The sequence below is a fragment of the Callionymus lyra genome, chromosome 18 (genome assembly GCF_982586985.1).
Source record: "Callionymus lyra chromosome 18, fCalLyr1.hap1.1, whole genome shotgun sequence".
NCBI classification, from domain to species: Eukaryota; Metazoa; Chordata; class Actinopteri; order Syngnathiformes; family Callionymidae; genus Callionymus; species Callionymus lyra.
In genome coordinates this window covers 12,402,429-12,415,746 of record NC_141835.1, presented here as the reverse complement: position 1 = coordinate 12,415,746, position 13,318 = coordinate 12,402,429, and the positions used below count along the sequence as shown (strand labels likewise).

The 13,318-nt window shown below is 41.1% G+C and overlaps 2 protein-coding genes and 1 pseudogene across 2 annotated transcripts; all 3 read left to right on the top strand.

Moving 5' to 3' along the window:
• Positions 1-3,457: 3,457 nt before the first annotated feature.
• Positions 3,458-5,632, top strand: LOC148060506 (nanos homolog 1 pseudogene; annotated as a pseudogene).
• Positions 5,633-6,404: 772 nt separating this feature from the next.
• neff2 (neuronal intermediate filament family member 2) lies at positions 6,405-8,958 on the top strand. Its single transcript, XM_087779255.1, has 3 exons — positions 6,405-7,562; positions 8,099-8,223; positions 8,294-8,958. The coding sequence occupies exons 1-3, from the start codon at positions 6,588-6,590 to the stop codon at positions 8,352-8,354; spliced, it is 1,161 nt and encodes a 386-aa protein (XP_087635381.1). The 5' UTR covers positions 6,405-6,587; the 3' UTR covers positions 8,355-8,958.
• An 899-nt stretch (positions 8,959-9,857) lies between these two features.
• Positions 9,858-11,890, top strand: mrps26 (mitochondrial ribosomal protein S26). The gene is made up of 4 exons (XM_087779912.1): positions 9,858-10,183; positions 10,251-10,397; positions 11,451-11,574; positions 11,651-11,890. Exons 1-4 carry the CDS (start codon positions 9,963-9,965, stop codon positions 11,780-11,782), a joined length of 624 nt encoding a protein of 207 aa, XP_087636038.1. The 5' UTR covers positions 9,858-9,962; the 3' UTR covers positions 11,783-11,890.
• The last annotated feature ends 1,428 nt before the right edge of the window (positions 11,891-13,318 follow it).

Sequence of the window (13,318 nt, the reverse complement as noted above, 5' to 3'; positions counted from 1 at the left end):
AAGTAACTTTTTCTAAAATATTGAGTTTAATAGTTTCACCCGCTTGAGGGCGGCCTCTGTGAGGCCCCTGGTCCCAACTTTGGGTTAAATAACAAGATGATAAATCAAAGTCATGGCCCCGGGGTCCAAATAATGACCGCTAAGTCGTTTTTTGTGGCCCGCTTAAACGTTGGCTCAAAATCAGAGTAGATTAATGTTCAAACTGACATGTGACCTATAGATGCTTAAGATAAGATAAAGGACTGATTATGAATGAAGGAGAACAAACACAGAAATTATAAAAGATACATTTGGCCTCAGAAGAATGAAAAGACAAAAACAAAAATAGTTCTTCTTGGTTTGGCCCAGAACTTAGTCCCCCTGATGTAAAGGTGAGCCATAAACTACTGGATTCATCTTAAATATACTAGAAGAATTAAAGTAGCATGACCGCGATAGCATAGCTAGCATTAACATCCAGACGCCGCTGTTTAAACACAGAACGCTGTCCTTAGTGGCGACCAATCAAATCTTGCGTCGAGAACAACCAATGGCGCGAGTTTAAATCAGGTAAAATTATTATATAGGGTTATTTATAGACTTCTTATATTATTCCGTTGTCTTTAAAAGTGAGCTCCTTGGCAGAAGTATGCGCCACTGTACCCGCTTTCATCTCCCTCAACCTGATTTTGAAAGGCTTTTATTTATTTACTTTTTACCTAAATGGATTTTCCTCGTGTTCCTTCTCCCGCTTTGATTAAGGACGCGTCGCCCCGTCAGACGTTCGCCTTCTTCTGAAATCCATATTTAATATCAGTTTCATTCGAGATTCAATTCTCCTGATATGCAAAAATAACTGTATTTCGCTTCCATTGTGTCGCCGCCAAACATGTTGTGCATTAAAAGCGATGGAAGAAAAAGGAGCCACATGTCATACGTGTCCCTCCCGTGCTATTTATCTATTGTGAAATGGCAACCATTCATCTTTTAAATGCTCTCTCATCATTTCCCTTTGTGCACCGGAGACGAAAGTGACCTTGGAAATGCACCATGTGGTGTTTTGGGATGATAATTTATTCTTACTATACAAGTAAGTGTCTCAACAACATGATTCTTCTTCTTGCTTTGTGTGAACACTCAGCAGGAGGAGAAGAAAATCGTATTTTAAAAATTGATTTTTTAAACTGTAAAAAAAAAAAAAAAACTGACAAAAACACCAGGAATTCTCAGGTTCAATGCTATCATTGTTATTATTATTATTATTATTGAGTCATAAATGATGTTCGAGCTGTTTTTAAAGGAACTTTGTTACTGTTTTGTTTGTCTCAGTCCAGATCAAGGTTTATTTTTTTTGTGTAGTCTTTGCTAGGATTTATAGACACACACACACACACACACACACACACACACACACACACACACACACACACACACACGTGTCACACTCTGTTTTAATGCATATTAATGAAGTTAAACGGCTGAGCCGAGGAGACAATGGCGCCGAGGCTCGTAGGGAGGACAAAGACTCGGGCTCGGGGGAACCAGAACAGGTGCAAGAATGACTCGGTGAAGGTTGATACGACACTCAAGTTTTTTGTGTGATGTGCATGTGGACGGCATATGTCAAACACAAGACCCGGGAGAGGGAGGAGGGGCCCGCCCACTCATCTTACCTGGCCCTCAAGAATTTTTAAATGTATTTAAAGTTGCATTTCTAGCGCACTAAACCTTCATGATCCACTATTTAATTAAAATGTTGTGTTGTCAGAAGGAAAATTCATCTGAAACTGTTAATGCTAAAGTTAGAGTTAAAATGAAGGCCAAATATATTTTAAACAGTCTATTTAGCTTCATCTTACCGCCCCGTAACACATTAAAAAACGTTATTTTGGGTTATATTTCAATTGAAGTATAAACTGAAGAAAATGATAAACATAATGCTATACATGCTAGTATATGGCAGTGTTTGCTGAAGACATATTGAGTTGAAATAACCACCTCGTAACACGAAAAACTACTATAGACTTGCAAGTACATTACATACATTAAGGACATTTCAAACAGGCAGTTTTTGACTTCAGGTTACCACCCCATAACACACAATAAATACACTGTTTTTTGTTTGTTTTTTACTGTAGTAAACACTGAAGGACATGTTAAACTAAATGTTCTACTTGCTAGTAGTTAGCATAGCTAGCTAAACTCAGTTTGAGTTGAAAGTACCACCTCATAACTCGTGATAAAAAACAAGTTTTCATTATAAAGTATTATAAACTGAAGGACATTTTAAACAGGCAGTATTTTACTTCAGGTTACCACCCCAAACCACAGTTATTTTTTTGTTTACTGTAGTATATAGATAACAGAGTTAGCTAGCTAAACTCAGTTTGAGTTGAAAGTACCACCTCATAACTCGTGTTAAAAAAACAACTTTTATTTAAAAAGTGTAGTAAAAACTGAAGAAAATTGTAAATTGTATGCAATACTTGCTTGTGATAAACGTTTTTGAGTCTAAATCTACCACCCCGTGACAAATAATAAATATACTGTTGTTGTTGTTGTTTAACTATAATATACACTGAAAGACATATTAAACTTGCTAGTTCACTTCAAGTTATTACCCCATAACACAAAATAAATACACTATTTTGTTGTTGCTGTTGTTGTTTATTTAACTATAATATAAACTGAAGGAAGTTCTCTAAGTAAATGTTATATTTAAATTGAAATCGTCACCATGTAAAACACAAAATAAACAGTTGTGTTTGGTTCTTATTTAAACTGTAAAATAAAAATGTTTAGCTAAAATACATACTTTCTAGTAGATATAAGTACTAGCTGAAGTCATTTTGTGTTGGAATTACTACCCCGTAATTAAAATAAAAACAAGTTATTATTAAATTATCAAATAGTTTTTATTTATAAAGTGTAGCATATATAACTGAAGAAATTTGTAAAGTGTGTGCAATACTTGCGTGAGTCTAAATTTACCACATAACAAATACACTGTTTTGTTGTTTTTTATACTTTAATAGTAACAGACGGGGTTGGTAGTTGAAATGACACCCCAGTATCACATAATAAAAAGGAAAGTGAATGCTATACTTTCTACTAGATAACAGATTTCAGGTTTATACCAACCTGTAACACATTTTTTCCAATTGTAAAGGACATTTTAAACTAAATTCTATACTTAGCTAGTAAATAAAACTTACTAGCTGCAGTATTTTCACTCAAAAATGACCACATAACACTTCACATCGATGGGTATTTTCAGTGTAAGAATCTAAATTCGCAATTTATTTAATCCAACATTATATCAATATATATTTATAATTGAAATTGAGCACATGTTATTGACAGAAACTTTTTGGAAATAAGCGAGTTATTGCCTTAAATGGAGGGAATCTTGTGTGTCATGAGGTGGTAAACATGAATGTATCTGCTCTGTAAATAATGTCACAATAAAAAGAAAACATAATATGTTCTGATACAAGGTTTAACTTTAGGACTTTTTTGTCTCGTGTGATCCTTGTTTCCATCCTCCTTTCCACCGAGCAAAGGGGATAAGCCAGGTGGTCATAATGTTATGGCTGACCAGTGTGCGGTTTAATCGTCCATTAAGTGTCAATAGTGTGTTCTATGAAAGCAGGTCTGGTTCTGCAGCTTTAAATCCAAAACAATGTCACAAAGGATCAAACTCACCATGTGTGTGTGTGTTTGTGTGTGTGCTGGAGCAGAACCACGCCACGCCCCCCAAACCTCGCTTTCATTCCGGGACTTTTTATCAGCACTTGCGTGTGGACTCGGTCCTCACTGAAGACCCCGACGGAACACGGAACAAGACCGAACCCCCCCACCCCCTGGATCCTCACCCCCTTTGGATTCTGATCTGATCTCAGGATGGATTTGTTTTTGGACGCTCGCGCCTCTTATGACAACACCTTCAATTTCTGGAACGACTACCTGGGTCTGTCCACCCTGGTGACCAGCACCCGGATCCACAGTCCGCCCTGCAGCCCCAACTCCATCACCGAGTCCCTGAAGGCGACCCTGGGCTTGGACGACTCCCCGCTGTGCGAGGAGGACTGCTGCGGGTCCATCTACGACCTGAAGGACACCCTGCTCAGACCCTACGACCACCATCATCATCATCATCATCACCCCTGCGACTCGGACCGGGACTCGCCCCCTTACGGGGGAACTTTCCCGGGACTGGACCTGCTCTCGGTGGACCGGCGGCGGAAGCAGCCGCAGCAGCATCCGCGCGGCAAACCCGAGCCCAAAGTCTGCGTCTTCTGTCGCAACAACGGGGCCCCCGAGGAGGTCTACGGGACCCACATCCTGAAGACGGTGGACGGCCGGGTCCTGTGCCCGATCCTGCGCGCGTACACGTGTCCCCTGTGCAGCGCCAACGGAGACAACGCGCACACCATCAAGTACTGTCCCCTGTCGAGGGACCACCCTGGCCAGAGGCTCCCGAGGGGGGCCAGGTCGATCGGGAGGAGACTTAAGATCTTCTAAACACACGTGGAGTGGTCACGGTTCTTCCAAAAGCACCAAAAAAAAACAGCTTTTTGGAAGCACAACAAAAACAACAACAAGGAGGTCCGGCCCCTCCAGCAGGCGAACCAAGCGACTCCACTTTTGGGAGTCAAAAATGAATTGATCGAAATTGAAGTTAAACGGCGTCATCGTTACGTATAAATATTTGGTTCAATGTCATCAAAATGCATGCTGGTTAAAAAGCTTCCATCGATAAAAAAGCATGACCGACGGCGAGTTTCGATCGCTTGCACTTATTTTGAAAGAGAACTTCCTGTTGTTGTCCCTGCACTGCTGTTTTAGCAAACCAGTCGGATCCGAGTCGCGGCATTACACACAATCACAAACAACACAACAGAAACACAAAAAGCAGGAATGAAGATGAAGCGAGTTTGGATCGTATTTCACGATAAACCGCGCGCGATTCCTTTCGCTTGTCTGACGCTTTTGTAGCCGAAACTACACAGAGATTAACGTTGATATGCAGACAGTTGCCAAACTCAGTGTTTTACCCCTCGATGAGTAACACACGCCCACATTTCTACCTTTTTTTCTTTATTTGAGTTTGTCGCCTTCGCTTGTTACAAGAAGGTTTTTTCTAAGTATTTCCAAGACTCGACCCGATGACCTTCCACCATTCGAGTCAAACTTCAGCGGCCTTCGACACTGTTTTAGTCACTCCAGCATGTTTGAGCACATTTTTCCTGACGTTTTCTACCAAAGGATTACACTTTTTTTGTATCTAGTCTGAAGCAAAAGTTGTGTATCGTTTCTATGTTCGATGTCTTCTCCTGTCTTTTTTCTATGTGGATAGTATTTTTGGATATTTTCGACTGAATGTAAACAAAAACAAAAAAAAAGTGGAATGTAGACCCGCCATGCTGTTCACTCACTAACACTCGTTTATTCTCAGTGAATAGATGTAAATGTTTTTTCCTGCGATTCTTGTAAATGTTACAATTTTTTTTTGTAATAGAAATGACTGACATTCCAAAGTCTTTATCTTGTCAATATAAATGTTTTATGTACTTATTTTTATCCGTATTATTGGAAGAAAAAAAATATATTCGCTGTAAATAAATAAACAAGTGATTTGTTTTGATGTGGTTGTTGTTGTTTTTTAATGTGACGTCACTGAGAAGGTCGCGTCTTGGACTCGAAATGCAGCAAATGTGAGGCAACAGCGCCTCCACCTGGATACAACTGGTATGTGCAGGAAAGTGTTAATATTTACCTTTTAATAATATTCTCTCGGTTAAGGAGTTTATGTTGTATTTATTCGTACCTGAAATGGTAAACATGTGTCAGTCTTAAGGATCAAAAGTAGCATTAGCACCTTTAGCTTGTCCACCAAGTTTTAAGAAGGTACACAATTGATTTATTTAATGTTTTTTTTGGTAGCTATATATGGTCAGTTTAACCTACAATAGATAGAGTAAAAATGACTACAGCTTTTTTTTTAATAAACTATAATGTAAAAGGAAGTATTAAACCGGATGCTAATCTTGCTAGCTAAGCTATCTGATAGCATGGTTAGCTAATGGCTAGAATCTAAATCCTTTGTTCGATAAAACAACAAACCAAGGACGAGTTAAGTGAATATTTTGAAATAAATCGAAACATAACGCCTTAAAATTGGGTCACGATAAAAATATGAGGTTAAGAATGTGGAAATGTGTTTTCTTTTTTTTTTTAAAGAAAAGGTCCTATTGTTGATTTGAAGAAGTTGCGTTTCCTATTTTCACCGTGAAAGCGATGAAGCAGTGTGGTAGCGTCAGAGTGATGGATCACGTCTTCCACCTGACATTGTTAAAGGGAGTGCGGACCTTCCTCTCTCCACTGCAGCGCTCCGCCATTGGCCGCCTGGATGCTGACAGTGCTGGAGTGTGGCGGCGGAGGGGGGGCGGCTCGTCCCTATATAAGCTCAGGTTCTGCAGCATCACTGAGCTGGTGCAGTGTGAAAACTCCCACTCATCCTCACCGATGGTGTGCAGAACAAGGGGGACTTAAAAAAAAAAAAGAAGAAACTTCTGAAACATCAACATCTTAAATCCAAAAAAATCATGAGCTACGACTCTTATCACCGCCGACACTGGGAGAGCAGCAGAAGCTCCCCGTCCATCATGAGGTCGTCCTTCCATCCCTCCAGTCGAGCCGCGGGGAAGAGGAGTTTGAAGATGACTTCTTCTTCTGAGCCGGAGGGGATGGACCTGGCCCGGGTCAGCAGCAGCAACACGGAGCTGCTGGGCCTGCGGTCGCAGGAGAGGGAGCAGCTGGTGGACCTGAACGACCGCTTCGCCACCTACGTGGACAAGGTGAGACACCTGGAGCTGCAGAACCGGGCTCTCCTCGCCGAGCTGGAGGCTCTGAGGAGACGGCAGAACCATCCCTCGCGTCTCCAGGGTCTCTACGAGGGCGAGTCCCGGAGCCTGAGGGCCGCCATCGACTCGGAGAACATGGAGAAGCTGCGGACGGAGCAGGTGAGGCAGCACCTGAGCGACGTTCACGAGGACCTGAGGCGGCGCGTGGAGGAGGAGGCGAGGCGGCGCCTGGACGCCGAGGAGACCCTGCAGAAGGTGAAGGAGGAGGCCAGCAGGGCGGCGCTGTCCAACTGTGACGCCGAGGCCTCCGTGGTCACCCTGTGCGACGAGCTGGTCTTCCTGAAGAAGGTGTTCGGGGAGGAGCTGGAGGAGCTCCAGGCGCAGCTGCAGATGGCGAACATCAGCGTGGAGGTCCAGGTGAGCCGGCCGGACCTGTCCCTGGCCTTGCGAGACATCCGGTCCCAGTACGAGCAGATGGCGAGCAAGAACATGCAGGCGGCCGAGGAGTGGTACAAGAACAAGTTCACCAGCGTGGCGGAGGTGGCCAGCAAGAACAACCAGGCCGTGCACGCCATCCGGGAGGAGACCATGGAGTACCGCAGGCTGCTCCAGTCCAGGTCCTCCGAGATCGAGGCCCTGCGGAACGTCATCGACTCCCTCAACAAACAACTGGAGGAGTTGGAGGAGACGCAGGGCAAAGAGGTGGAGAAATACCAGGTGAATTCCGGGTGTGTTGTGGCATCCCATCATGCATTGCAGGAGTGGTATTTGCAGTCACTCAAGCACTTGAGAGATTCTGTGGTTTAGTATCTTAAGGAAGAAGTCTTGTTTTCTGAGTCTGGATGAAAATACACATTTAGGCCTCGGACGTCTACGTAGGGTTTTTCTAAACAACTCGAGGGAATACCTTAGGTATGCTAACCCTGGACACCTAGTGCAACATAGTATCTTGCAATCCACAAACAGCCCAATGGGTCAGTAGGTCCGGGTGTGTCTGGTTGATAGCTTAGAAGAACTTAACACTATGATGGGCACCAGCTCGACCAGAAAAGTAGTTTGTACTAACCGTGGTCTTTATAGCAAGAATGCTAAATGCTAATGAAAGGGCAATTCAGAAGGTATGTTTGTTGTGTAAACCTGTCCAGTTAAGGCAGAGCTAGAACAGAAGAAAGATCTGAAGACCAGGAGCTATGTTTAGGAGCCGTCACAAAAGGAATTCTCTTGTGAAGTCCTTCCTTTGAACCTATTTCCAGATCAGGATCGGTGAGCTGGAGCAGGAGATCGCGGACGCCAAGGAGGAGATGGCTCGTTATCTGAGAGATTACCAGGATCTGCTCAACGTGAAGATGGCCCTGGACATCGAGATAACGGCGTACAGGTGAGAACCGTGGGGGCCCCGTGAGCTCCACACAAAAAATAAAACATTGAAAACCCTCTTTCGTTTCCAGGAAACTTCTGGAGGGGGAGGAGATCCGGCTGAGTTACCCGGCGCTCTCGGCCATGAATTAACTCAAGAGTCGTCCACTCCTGCTCATGCTCTCAAGATAAACGCGCCCTTGAACAAACAAGAGGTCCACCAGAAGTCCCCCTTCTTCTACACACAGCATACACGACACACACAAATCAGTGAACACACACTGCAGTAGTGACACAGTGAGCGGATGATTGACAGCATTGCTAGCTTAATTGTTTTGTTTTGAGTCCAGGGAGGCTTGACTCACGTCTTTGCACAAACATTTGACCATTTGTTTGTGAAAGAGTGAAACTCTGACGGGCTTCGATTCCATGACCTACTTCATTTCTAATCTTTTAGCTCGAGTTCAACATAACTCCACAATATTTAAGACCCTCGTGTGTGTTTTTGTTGTTCCTGCTCTCCCTTCATAACTGTTTACTTTATCGTATTCTCTTAATCCAACATCTGTGATCTCGTTTGTTGACGCTTTAGAAGACAAGTTTGTCCCTAAATGATGTTTGTTCATGTTTTTGTTTTTTTTATTTTTGTTTTGTCTGCTGGATCTTTAAACCTGTGAAACTAACACATCTGATACATTACACTTGTGAACCTATAAGAGTGAACAACAAGATGAATAAAACTATAACTGACCTGCAACCAAGACAGCTTTGTGTTTCATTTGAACTCATAAAACAAATAAAACAAATGCTTCCTTAACCTCCTCCATTTTGAATTATGATTCATTTAAATTCAAAAGTTTTTATTAACTTTTCAAGCATATTTACAGAAAAAAGCAGGACATTTTTTATTGATGGCTAATATGATGGTTTATTATTAAGTATAGATGGATGGATGGATGGATGGATGGATGGATGGATGGATGGATGGATGGATGGATGGATGGATGGATGGATGGATGGATGGATGGATGGATGGATGGATGGATGGATGGATGGATGGATGGATGGATGGATGGATGGATGGATGGATGGATGGATGGATGGATGGATGGATGGATGGATGGATGGATGGATGGATGGATGGATGGATGGATGGATGGATAGATAGATAGATAGATAGATAGATAGATAGATAGATAGATAGATAGATAGATAGATAGATAGATAGATAGATAGATAAACAATTTAAATAGTAAAACAATAATAAAAAACACACACATTCAATTAAATAATAAGTAATATTTTGTAATAAATATAAAATACAAATCAAAGAATTAAATAAACACCATAATAATAATAATAATAATAAAAATACATATATAAACTCAACTACAATAAAACATGATTATAAACATTACTTATTCAACATGATATACACGTATATCATGTTTAAATATAAATAATTTATTGCACATTTTTGTGTATGTATATATTATTTTAGATTCTGTTAAAAAAGAATCTAACTCCAAGTATTAATTAAAAACAATGTATTTTTGAGAAAAGACTAATACATTTAAACCGAATGTTTTTATTCTGACCAGCAGGGGGCAATACAAACACAAATCGCTGCATACAATCACTTCCGGCGGTCAGAGGGTAACAAGATGTCCGCCGCCTCGGCAACACCTCAATGTTAATCTCGATTCATTTATTTTTAAGCGACAACGTTTGAAAAACATAAGCGGTTTTTTTTCCAGCGATATGTTCCAGGTTATTAGCGGGAGGAGCGTCCAGGCCTCCCGGCTGCTGGGAGCCAGACACGCGGTGCTGCTGGAGACGGTCCGCGGCAGGAAGTCTCGCACGGACCCGAAGGCCAAATCTAAACTCGGGCGAATCAAAGTCCCTCCTCCCGTGGACCCGGTGGAGATGGTGGTGCTGAAGGAGAGATTCGCCGAGTACCGGCTCATCACGAGGGCTCTCCGGTACCTCCCGACACTCGTGTGGGTGACTGTAGGAACCTGGTTCTGATGTGTTGATGTTTGTCTGAAGGATGGAGTTCAAGCACGAGATGCTCGCGAACAGACGGGAGATGATCAGCGGGTCAGCGGTGGAGGAGAGGATCAGGAGGGAGGTCCAGGAGCATCAGGAACTCATGGCCTGGAACCAGCAGGAGAACCTTCGCATGCTGCAGCTGAGGTGAGGATGGTTCATAAAACACGTTTAAATACCTTTTTTTTAGTCGTTAACGTTCAACAAACGTGTGGATTTAAGTGTTAAATAGATTTGACTCTATTGTATCATCAGTGTGTGTTTGTAGAAAATGATCTTAAGTCCTGCCCACTGGAAACTTGCATTGAGGTTTGTCACCACGCGTCGTCAATCCCAGATGACTTACTTTCAGATCTATTTATGGTCAGGCTCCTCCTTCCAAAAATTACTTACTTACTTCCAAGGGACTTGTTGTATAAACAAAGAGATAACACGTGTGTAAATAATGTTTAATTTTTGTGTCATAGTTTTTATTATTGTTTATCTCAACAAAGTGTGTATGAAAATAAATGTATTTATTGTTTAATTTACAACTTCAAATGCAAATTTAATCATTTAAATATTCACAGCGTTTGTTCATTTTTGTGTTGCAATAAAACAAATATGGATCAATACATCATATTGCAATACTTGCTCCACAATACCGTATTGATATTCAACAGCACTGTATCAATATTTAATTATAATAACCATTTTTTTGCTTTCTATAAGGTGGATGGTAAAATACAATAACTAGGTTATTTTGTATTTTTATTTGATACACAATATTCATGCTGTTTATTCATTTTTCTGTTGCAATTAAACGTCCGACCACAAGATGGCAGTCATGACACCCTCCACAGCTTAATCCGTGAGATAACTGAGGACTGAGGACTTTTGGTTTCAAAACAAATGAAACCGCTTTCGTCAAGAGTTATTCTTTCATTTTCTTTACCGTTTAATCGCTTATGGGGCTCATAGCAACCTCTGTATGTTTTTGGACCGTGGGAGGAAACCGGAGTTCCCTGAGTAAACCCATGCAGAGAACGGTGGGAGTCATGTGGTCTGTAAATTCTGCAACACCAGAGACAAGTACTCGACAATACTACACGTAGTTCCTTGTTACTACAGTATCACAATACTCGCAATAATGTGATGTGTGTAACCATGATGGTTGTGAATATAGTCAATGAATATCTGGGGTTTATTCCTTCCTGCCAGACTTGTACGGGTCCAGAAAGAACAAGAAGCTGCCGAGGTCAAAGCACTAGAAGATCTACTCAAGCAAGAACAGGAAGAGCGAGAATTCATAGAGGAAAAAGAAAAGGAAATCCTACAATTGCAGGTTTGTTTACTAACTAGATCTGATCATACAGTATGGCTTTCGAGTCTATGAAAATTGTGTTGTTGTTTTTTTTTAGGAGGACGCTAAGACATTCATAACCTTGGAGAATTTGGACGAGAAGATTGAAGAAGCCCTGGACAATCCAAAGAACTATAACTTTGCCATTAACAAGGAGAAAAGGGTCGTGAAACAGACGGTGCTCCTTTGAATCCGATCAGTCAAACGACTGTACCTGGACTGTTGGAATGACTCATTGAAGGTATCGACTTGTTTGTGTTTGTGTTTAAAGCCAATTAAAATTATGTGTTTTACTTTCTACCAGTCAATGACGGCGTAGGTTTGTTTCTCTCTGTTCAGGGTTTGAATGGGTTTCTAAGATGTTTTAAAAAATCAATTTCCACGATATTTTAGCAACATAATATTTAAATAAACTTCTATTTTTATCCCAAATACACACTAATATTATTTTAATCCAAGATGATAGCAAACCAACATCAGAATAAACGGCTTTTGATGATAAAAAGAATCTTGTTTAATCTGTGTTTAAAGAGCGTTCTGCCGACTGTTGTTGTAGTTCTCACGTCGACCTGTGAGGGGCGCCCTCTGCTTCTACTTCCAGATTAGCCTGTGTTCACTGATTAAGAGGCTCATGGCGGGAAAACGTGCAGGAATAATCCCAGCGTGCAGGGTGATAAGATCAGGATCAGGACTGAAGATCTCCAGCGAGGGTTGGGGGGTTAGCAACAGAGCTGCCCAACACACCTGTGACCTTTGACCCCCACCTACGCAAGTCCTCAAGTTACTAAAAATAACCCTTGAAATGTGACGCTGTGAAGTCTCTCCGCGTCCTGCTGGGGGTTCAGCCTCCACTGCACACGGTTAACATGATTGGAAATTAAAATTAAGGGGATTATTTGACCTCGGCAGGCAAGGATTGGGATTAGCGGCTGAGGCGAGTGGGCGGAGCCTCGCTGCACGCAAACGCAGCACGAGGACCGTCTTTAAAATAGAGTGACCTGGATCGAGGTGCGATTGTGCAACTGCAGCAGATGTTGGTGACGGGGATTTACCTGGACAGATGTTCTCCGCGTGACCACCATGTTCTTTATCCGATGCTCTCAAGATGATGATGGCGACGAAGAGTCCGGAAGTTGACCTTCTAAAGAAAATATAACTTTAGTGTTATTTCTTTAACTTGTGTTGACATTAGAATCAAACTTTATTGCTTGTTAATAAGAACAAAACGACTGTTTTGATAACAATATACAGTATATATTTTTATATTCTAAAGTTGCTTCAAAGGAATACAAATACTACGAAGGCACTTTTTTTTTTTTTTGGTATAGTGTTAAAGGAACTGTGTATTTACTTTGTTTGTCAAAATAAAAGCATGGATAACAAGACAGAATGTAATAATAAACAAATAATAAAAAAAAAAAGTTGTATTATATATACTTTATATTCGCTTTTTGTTTGCTAAAAATAAAAATAAAACGACTATAGAACCAAAGTATATAATTAAAAAATGATAGATAAGGCGTTTGTAATACAACCTTTCTATTTACTTACTAGTGTGTATTTTCTGTAGGATAGAAGTTATGTAATGCAAAACTCTTAAGTCTACTTAAATTGTTGTATCTGAATGTAGGATTCCTTCAAAATAAAAGCTTGATCAAGACCAAAATATAAAAATATATGATTATTTTTATTAATATATCTCGAATAAGAGAGATAGAAGGAATGT